Source organism: Dendrobates tinctorius, unplaced genomic scaffold, assembly GCF_039654945.1.
Source record: "Dendrobates tinctorius isolate UK_male_01 unplaced genomic scaffold, ASM3965494v1 ptg000254l, whole genome shotgun sequence".
Taxonomy (NCBI): domain Eukaryota; kingdom Metazoa; phylum Chordata; class Amphibia; order Anura; family Dendrobatidae; genus Dendrobates; species Dendrobates tinctorius.
In genome coordinates, this window is record NW_027361921.1 from 27,376,053 (window position 1) to 27,386,104 (window position 10,052).

Genomic DNA, 10,052 nt, shown 5'->3' on the forward strand with positions numbered 1-10,052 from the left:
CACGAATGAAACTCTGTAGCAGAACCCAAACTTCCACGGGTCCATTCATCTCTATTAACAATTATTGGTATCGTTCCTGCACACTGTTTTTAGTTAATGCTTATAAATAATATCCTGATGTGACCTGAATGTCCAGGCTGTTTGGCAGTGTATGCATTTTCTGTCTAGTACAACAAAAAGACTTCAATAGAGCATAGGACAATTAATGCAGATCATTGTAATAGTTGAAAAGGCTGCCATCCAGTTTCTAGTGAATGTGCTTGCACTTCTTTCTTTAGAAAGATTTTTCTAGACAAAAGCTCAATGGGGATTCCATAGTCAAATTAAACCATTACTGTCTGGGTATGTTGTCACAAGCACATTCAGCACAAAAAGATAAAAAATATTCTGTACATTGTAAGTCATATGACTAATACAAATGGTTAATTTATGCAAATCCTGGTTTTATGGTTCTACAGTTAAATACAAGAGAAACGCACACCATAAACGTACTGTGAACAGGCTGTGAAATCTACTGAAAATGGGGAAGGTGAGTTAGAGAATATTTTCAAATACTATTATTTAACCCCTTAGCGACAGAGCCAGTTTGCAGCTTAATGACCAAGCCAATTTTTACAATTCTGACCACTGTCCCTTTATGAGGTTATAACTCTGGAACGCTTTAATGGATCCCGCTGATTCTGAGATTGTTTTTTCGTGATGTATTGTACTTTATGTTAGTGGTAAAATTTCTTCGATAAGTCTTGTGTTTATTTATGGAAAAAAACAGAAATATAGGGAAAATTTTGCAATTTTAAAACTTTAAATTTTTATGCCCTTAAATCATGTGTCACAAAAATTTCTTAATAAATAACATTTCCCACATATCTACTTTACATCACCACAATTTTGGAAGCAAAACTTTTTTTGTTAGGAAGTTATAAGGGTTAATATTTGACCAGCGATTTCTCATTTTTACAACAATATTTACAAAACCATTTTTTTTAGGGACCACATCATATTTAAAGTCATTTTGAGGGGTGTACATGACAGAAAATACCCAAAAGTGGCACCATTCTAAAAACTAGACCCCTCAAGGTGCTCAAAACCACATTCAAGAAGTTTATTAACCTTTAAGTGCTTCACAGGAACTAAAGCAATGTGGAAGGAAAAAATTAACATTTAACTTTTTTTTGCAAAAAATTTACTTCAGAACCATTTTTTTTATTTTCACAAGTGTTAAAAGAGAAAATCAACCACAAAATTTGTTGTACAATTTCTCCTGAATACGACAATACCCCATATGTGGGGGTAAACCACTTTTTCAGCACACGGCAGAGCTCGCAAGGGATGGAGCGCCGTTTAACTTTTTCAACTCAGAATTGGCTGGAATTGAGATCGGATGCCATGTTGCGTTCAGAGAGCCCTTAATGTGCCTAAACAGTGGAAACCTCCAACAAGTGACCCCATTTTGGAAACTAGACCAATTAAGGAACTTATCTAGATGTGTGGTGAGCACTTTGAACCTTCAAGTGCTTCACAGAAGTTTATAACGTAGAGCCGTGAAAATAAGAAGTCCATTTTTTTTCCACAAAATGATATTTTTGCCGCCAAATTTTTATTTTTACAAGGGTAACAGGAGAAATCATACCCTCACAGTTATTGTGCGATTTGTCCTGAGTACGCTGATACCCCTTATGTGGGGGGGAAACACTGTTTGGGCGCATGGGAGAGCTTGAAAGGGAAGGAGTGCCATTTTGGAATGCAGACTTTGATGGAATAGTCTGCGGGCATCATGTTGCGTTTGCAGAGCCCCTGATGGGCCTAAACAGTGGAAACCTCTAACAAGTGACCCCATTTTGGAAACTAGACCCATTAAGGAACTAGATGTGTGGTGAGCACTTTGAACCTTCAAGTGCTTCACAGAAGTTTATAATGTAGAGCCGTGAAAATAAAAAATCCATTTTTTTCCACAAAAATGATCTTTTCTCCCCCAAATTTTTATTTTTACAAGGATAGCAGGAGAAATCATACCCCCACAGTTGTTGTGAGATTTGTCCTGAGTACGCCGATACCCCTTATGTGGGGGGGAACCACTGTTTGGGCGCATAGGAGAGCTCGGAAGGGAAGGAGTGCCATTTTGGAATGCAGACTTTGATGGAATGGTCTGCAGGCGTCATGTTGTGTTTGCAGAGCCCCTGATGGGCATAAACAGTGGAAACCCCCATAAGTGACCCCATTTTGGAAATTAGACCCCCTAAGGAACTTATATAGATGTGTGGTGAGCACTTTGAACCCCCAAGCGCTTCACAGAAGTTTATAACGCCCGGGCGTGAAAATAAAGTCTTTTTTATCTCCACAAAAGTGATTTTTTAGACCCAATTTTTAGACCCACAAAGTTGGTAAATAGTGGAAACCCCTCAATTCTTGCTCCAACCCTAACCCCAACATACCCCTAACCCTAATCCCAACCCTAATCCTAATTTTAACCCTAATCCTAGCTTTCCCTAACCCTAATTCTAACCCTAGTCCTAACCCGAGCCCTAACCCTAGCCCTAGCTCTAGCCCCAACCCTAACCCTAGCCCCAACCCTAACCGTAGCCCAACCCTAACCCTAGCCCTAACCCCAGCCCAACCCTAACCCTAGCCCTAGCCCTAACCATAACCCTAATGGAAAACTGAAAAAAAAAAAAAATTTTCATTATTTTGCTATGTTGGCCTAACTAAGGGGGTGATAAACGGGGGGGATTATGTACTATTTTGTTTATTTTGATCACGATGATAGTTTATCATCGTGATCAAAATGAATGAATGGAATCTGCCAGCCGGAGCCTGTAGATTCCCGGCGGGCGCACTGCGCATGCTCCCACCATTTTCTCTGGATCCAAGATGGCAGCGCCCACCAGAGGACGCCGGCAGGACGCCGGACCACCGGGAGGGGACCCTGGACCACGGAGAGGTACCGGGGGGGTCAGGGACCCTCTTTCTCTCTCCTCTGCTGTGCGATCACATCAGAGGAAAGAGAAATTTAATGAACAATTGCGGCTTTTTTTCGGTCGCCATTATAAGGTTAATAACGGCGATCGCAAAAGCGGGGTCGGTAAAAACCGACCGATTCATGTTCTCTGGGGTCTCGGTTACTTCCAGCAGCCGAGACCCCGGAGAAAATCCGACACTGGGGGGCGCTATTCACTTTCTCCTCAGCGCCGTGAATTAGCTGCGCTGTGGTTTTAGTACAGTTAAATACCGCCATTAAAAGGTGTATCGTGGTCGCTAAGGGGTTAAAGGATTAACGTAATAATTTTTAACAGTGTACTCCAGGTTAATTTTCTAGGCCTTAATATGCAGAAATCATCAGGTTATCAAAAAGGATGAAATTGTATCTTATACTCTTACTATTTCACATACTGTAGCTTTTTATCCAAATCCAGATATGTCTACTTAAAGAGAATCTGTCAGTATCATCAAATCTCCTAATAATTATGAGTTTCTCTTAATATAATAATAATAATAATCTTTATTTTTATATAGCGCTAACATATTCCGCAGCTCTTTACAGTTTTGCACACATGCAAATGAGCAGTTAAGATCTATGGGCCGTATATAGATCTCCCAGAGACTCTGCCTTCAAAGTGGATTTTAAAGGAAAGGCAGTGTTACCAATGTGATATATGTAGATCAGTAGACAGACTGTTAGTCATTACATGTCTCACACTGGTAACTCCCCCTTTTTTAATATAAGTTTAGAGGCAGAGATCTTAACAGTTCATTAATACATTAAGAAAAAAATGGATTTCTCTGGGATAAATATAGGATCACAGATATCAAGGTATTTTATTCAGCTTTCTATTATCCAAATGCCTATACAGATAGACTAGGGAATGGTGGATCCTAATGATAAATTCCCTTTAAATGTACAAAATATTTACCATAGTTAACAGTAAGCAAAAAACAAATGTTTTAAAAGAGGTAAAAAAAAACTGAAAAAAAAAATAGATCTGAAACTTTTTAGTAAAAAGAGCATAAACATTATGTGTATAAAGCTCCAAACTTATGTGTTCCAAAAACTCAGCCATGCCCTCCTCTTCCTCCTCACTGTTTTGTGTCCAGCTGGCTGTGAAAGAGCTGGCTGTATCACTAGTGTCTACAGAAGGAAAAAGCATTAATACCTGCCCCTTGACTGAACCCCACCTCCTACAGCCCACCACCAGCAGAAAGTAATTTTGAAAAACAGATCAGCAGATTTTATCACTGTCTTTTCTGTTTCTGTAAACTAATAAACAGTGAGGACAATTGCATTTCTTGTCTTCTTTACCATATTTTATGGCTTGATGTTCCTTTACGCTTTAGATTTTTTTATTACGACAAAAAACAAATTAGTGATTCAATTACACAGGTCAACGAAAAAAATTTTTTTTTCTGGTGTCCAAAATATTTTAATGAATTTGGGGTATTTTTGGGGTGCTGATTCTGAATATGTCATCAGTTTTGCCAGATTGGCTCAAGTTTTTGAGATTTTTGGTATCTTATTTATAGCACTTGTTGGTAAATGCGACGCATCATCTCATTAATTTCTTTGGATTAGTACTTGAACTGAGCAGTTCTCAATATAGTTTTGTGTTAATTAGTGTTCTAAAAGTTTGTTCATAGCTTGATTTTTGCACTAACTTTATGTTGTTGTCTGTTTTCCAGTGAAAAGCATGAACTCATCATGAAGAAGTTGTCTTAACGATCCAGACTCATTCTGTTACATTTGTGGTGAATATACACTGCCAAAACATAGAAGAAACATAACACACTTCGTAAAAAAAGTGTATTTTGCCTATTTTGGGGTTATGCTTGGGGACCAAGACAAGTTTTGGGCACCACACATAGTGTGCAAAGCATGTATCGAATTATTACGAAAATGGAGCAAAGGACAAAGAAAAAGCTTCAAATTTGGTGTTCCAATGGTGTGGAGAGAGCCAAAAAATCATCATGATGACTGTTATTTCTGTGCAGTGCAAGTGCAAGGATTCAATAAGCATAAGAAACGAAAATGGGAGTAACATGGAATCTGCAAGAAGGCCTGTCCCTCATTGTGAAGATGTGCCTGTACCTGTGTTTACCATAAATAACAGTCATCATGATGATTTTTTGGCTCTCTCCACACCATTGGAACACCAAATTTGAAGCTTTTTCTTTGTCCTTTGCTCCATTTTCGTAATAATTCGATACATGCTTTGCACACTATGTGTGGTGCCCAAAACTTGTCTTGGTCCCCAAGCATAACCCCAAAATAGGCAAAATACACTTTTTTTACGAAGTCTGTTATGTTTCTTCTATGTTTTGGCAGTGTGTATTCACCACAAATGTAACAGAATGAGTCTGGATCGTTAAGACAACTTCTTCTTGATGAGTTCATGCTTTTCACTGGAAAACAGACAACAACATAAAGTTAGTGCAAAAATCAAGCTATGAACAAACTTTTAGAACACTAATTAACACAAAACTATATTGAGAACTGCTCAGTTCAAGTACTAATCCAAAGAAATTAATGAGATGATGCGTCGCATTTACCAACAAGTGCTATAAATAAGATACCAAAAATCTCAAAAACTTGAGCCAATCTGGCAAAACTGATGACATATTCAGAATCAGCACCCCAAAAATACCCTAAATTCGATGAAATATCTTTGGCACCAAAAATGCTGTTGACCAGTGTTATAAATTATTTTATTATTCAGTCAAAATTATATTAAAACATATTTAAATATTATTTCACGTCTGCTTACATAATACGAGAAAATGCATTTTACCAGATTGTAAAATGGTGCGTGATCATTGAAGTTAATATGGGCACTCTAAATGCATTGCTACACAAAATAAACACAGCACCAAGGAAATTTGTCAAAACATTATTTAAGTCAAAAATGGGACAGGAGGACCTGATAATTGTGCGTTCTCAACATCTTTTGGTTAATTCTCCACACTCACGTTGCAGGGTCTAGAGAAAGGGAACCGCTTCTCACCAATGATTGGAAACGAATTCCTTCCTCTTTGTCTTCAATGGCCCCAGCACTGACACACAAACTAATTCTAGCATAAAAGTGTTTATTTTTCTCTACAAATAACAACAACTATAAAACTTCCCATCTTTACAGATTATCTTTTATGAAGATAAAAACTTCCAGGGCCGCTCTTATGAGTGCAACTGTGACGCTGCTGATCTACACTCCTTCTTTAGCCGCTGCAATTCTATCCGTGTAGAGAATGGAAACTGGATGATCTATGAACATCCTAACTACAAGGGACACCAGTACTTTCTAAAGAAAGGAGAATATCCAGATTATCAACAGTGGCTAGGTTTCAATGACTCCGTGAGGTCCTGTCGATTGACTCCACAAGTAAGTTCTTTTTCTGCTTTATGGAATATTTAAAAGATGGTTGAGTCAAAAAAGTTCGGCATTCTAAAAAGACAAATACATCATTTCTTCAACATAATCTCCCTCCTTTTCAATACACTTTATCTATCTATCAATAAGCTTTCTTATCCCCTCATTAAAAAATAGTATAGGGCATAGCTGCAAGTCAGGAATACACCTCTGTCTTTACCTCTTCATCTGATGCAAATATTCATCCTCATAGGTCCACTATCATTATCATAATCCTCTGTCATTCGTCTATCAAACAGATGTGGGGCATGGGCGGTGTGCCTGTTATGTCCTGAAATGTGCTCTAATCACCCCCTGGCATATTGACTGACAGCCAGCTATACAGCTTGTATGTGCAGCGTGTGTCGGTGAACATCGCCATGCTCAATGTATAGTGAGTGGTGAATGTAACCACCCCCTGCATTATCCCTATGACTGGAAATGAGCAGCTACAGAGAAAATACAACTTCCTTTTCTCTCTGTAGCCACAGCACCAGGAATGCAGCATAACATTTTAATGCTATATTTGCAAGTAAATAGCATTTCTGGACATGACAAGTTCCCTTTAAGAACTCACTTTAATATGTAAGGGTAAACTTTAAATTCATTAAGCTCGAGCACCAAATTATACAAAGTTATTCTGTCTTTTAGCATCGTGGCACATTCAGAATTAGGGTTTATGAGAAAGAAGATTTTGGAGGTCATATGATGGAATTCACAGAAGACTGTCCTCATGTTCAAGAGCTGTTCCGTTACAATGATATCTACTCCTGCAGCATCCCAGAAGGCCAGTGGATCTTCTATGAAGAGCCCAACTATCGAGGAAGACAATACTACCTGAGGCCTGGCGAATACAGGAGATATTCAGAATGGGGAGCAAACAGTCCCAGAGTTGGCTCCTTCAAGAGGGTTATGGATCTATATTGATGTCTTCAAGTGAAACATGAAACACAGTTGTTACAAGAAGAAATAAAATCATTGCTGTGATCTTTAATCTAGTTTAAATTAAAAATTAAGAACTGTCTCAATATGATAATACATTTACAAAAATATTTACTTTTGAACCTTACCTGTGAGTAAAAACCCAGAGACTGCACCCAACTGTGTCCTTCGTGTTATTAACATCTCGCCTGCTTTACACCGCATTCACCATCACCATCTCCGGCTCAACTGCCCTGGGACACAGCTCTGCCCGTGGAGAGCTTCACCATCTCTGCTGCCCTAACACCATCCCAGAGGATCTACATAGCAGCGTCGGCTACCCTTGCCGAATACCACGGGTGGCGTCATGATTTCCCCTTTCCCCTACAATTATCCTAACATCTTTCCCCTCATTTGAACTTCCATCACCACTGGACACCCAGGGCCACGGACCGGGTCGCTGCCGCTGTGACACTTCCCCTTTAAAAGAGCCTGACCGGCCTGGTACCATGTAACTCCCGGCCCTGTGGGGGCGCTCCAACTGGTGTCACGAACAGGATCATTAAGCTTGGCACAACTGGGAACTTGGAGGTTGGCAAAGCTGGGTACTTGGAGCTTGGCAAAGCTGGGTACTTGGAGCTCGGCAAAGCTGGGTACTTGAATTTGGCAAAGCTTAGGGTACCGTTACACTTAGCGATGCACCAGTGATCCCGACAATGATATGGATCGCTGGTGCATCGCTAAGTGGTCGCAGGTGAGCTGCCACACAGGCAGACCTCACCAGTGACATAGCAGGGGTCGTTACTTACCTGTCAGACGCGGCGATCCTGACGTCCTCCCGCCTGCGTCCACGCGTCGCTCATCGGCACCACAGGAAGCCCAGCAGGAAGCGGCCGACGAGAAATGATCCAGGACGTTCTCGCGCGACCAGCGATGAGCAGCGGGGGAGCCAGTCAGAGGTAAGTATCAGACATAGCGATATTGCTAACAATATCGCTGCTACGTCACAAAATCGGTGACGTTACAGCGATATTGCTAGCGATATCGCTATGTGTAATGGGGGCTTAACTGTGCCATTGTTTACTGCATCACTGTTACTGAGTGCTGGTTAAATAGCTGCATCACAGGTTTGTGGGCTTGTCAAGTTACAGCCAGCAGGAGCTGAGAGGAATGAGCTGTGGTGGGCGGGGCCAGAGAGTGAGTGCAAGGATGATACCCGCCCATCACCAACATCATCATGTGATGCAAAGGTGTCTGTCAGGAGGAAAGACCCACCTCCTGTATTACTTTGATAGGCATAAAGAGCAGAGTAAAGCCCGCCCCTGGAAGATGTCAGGGGTGAGCAGGAAAAACAGAGGAGACAGAACAATAAATATGGCAGCAGCAAGGTATGCAGAAGGAGGCAATAGCCTGAGTGCAAAGAATAAAACCATCTATGCAAAGGAGCTGAGTAGCCAGCTCCAGGATCAGTCTCTGATTGCGGTGGGAGGATGGGAGTCAGAGCAGGTCAATCCACCAAATACCACAGCTGCGGCTGACCCAGTCATCAGGTCTGAGGATATGCTGGTCGGTCCCCTTCCTGTCCCCGCAGCCCCTACACCTGGATGTGCACATTATAATATAGTGTGTGATCAGGCTTCCCAAAACTCGGTGGTACACCCGGAACAGCTAGTGATCACTGGTGTAGTTCTCTATACAGAACTCACCCAGCCAGGGAGTAATTAATGTCAGGGGCTACCCTGAATGTAAGAAGTCAGAGTAAAAATGTGAAACAAATGCTTAAAGTTTACCTGGTTAGGACTGTGTTATAGTTTATTGAACTATACACCTCCACACTTATTCGCTCCTCACAGAACCAGCTCCAAACTTCTCCCGAATAGCCCTCATTCTCTGGAATTCCCTGCCCCAACATATCCGGCTATTATCCATGCACGGATCCTTCAGACAGAACCTCAAAACCCACCTCTTCAGGAAAGCCTACAGCCTGCCATGGTCCCCGATGCCTCCTCATCACTACTGGAGCTACCGCCTCACCACACTGGAGCTGCTGCAATCGCCCAACCTACTGTCTCCTTCCCCACCATCGTGTAGAATGTAAGCCTGCAAGGGCAGGGTCCTCTCTCCCCTCTATATCTGTCTGTAATTGTTAGTTTGTTTACTGTAAGTGATATCTGTAATTCGTATGTAACCCCTTCTCATGTAACATAGTAACATAGTTAGTAAGGCCGAAAAAAGACATTAGTCCATCCATTTCAGCTTATAAAATTCTGTCAGAATAAATCCCCAGATCTACGTCCTTCTAAAGAACCTAACAATAACTGTAAGATACAATATTGCTACACTCCAGGAAGACATCCAGGCCTCTCTTGAACCCTTCGACTGAGTTTGCCATCACCACCTCCTCAGGCAGGGAATTCCAGATTCTCACTGCCCTAACAGTAAAGAATCCTCTTCTATGTTGGTGGAAAAACCTTTTCTCCTCCAGACGCAGAGAATGCCCCTTTGTGACCGTCGCCTTCCTTGGTATAAACAGATCCTCGGAGAGATATTTGTATTGTCCTCTTATATACTTATACATGGTTATTAGATCACCCTCAGTCGTCTTTTTTGTAGACTAAATAATCCTAATTTTGCTAATCTCTCTGGGTATTGTAGTTCCCCCATCCCCTTTATTAATTTTGTTGCCCTCCTTTGTACCCGCTCTAGTTCCATTATATCCTTCCTGAGCACCAGTGCCCA

At 41.2% G+C, this 10,052-nt stretch overlaps 1 protein-coding gene across 2 annotated transcripts; it reads left to right on the forward strand.

Moving 5' to 3' along the window:
* The first annotated feature begins 520 nt into the window (after nucleotides 1-520).
* On the forward strand, nucleotides 521-7,456 carry LOC141067787 (gamma-crystallin-3-like). Of its 2 annotated transcripts, XM_073558246.1 has the most exons (4): nucleotides 521-529; nucleotides 6,123-6,365; nucleotides 6,752-6,760; nucleotides 7,044-7,456. In XM_073558246.1, the coding sequence occupies exons 1-4, from the start codon at nucleotides 521-523 to the stop codon at nucleotides 7,317-7,319; spliced, it is 537 nt and encodes a 178-aa protein (XP_073414347.1). In that variant the 3' UTR covers nucleotides 7,320-7,456. The 2 variants fall into 2 exon arrangements, with proteins under 2 accessions (XP_073414347.1, XP_073414348.1); XM_073558247.1 differs by lacking the exon at nucleotides 6,752-6,760.
* Nucleotides 7,457-10,052: the final 2,596 nt, after the last annotated feature.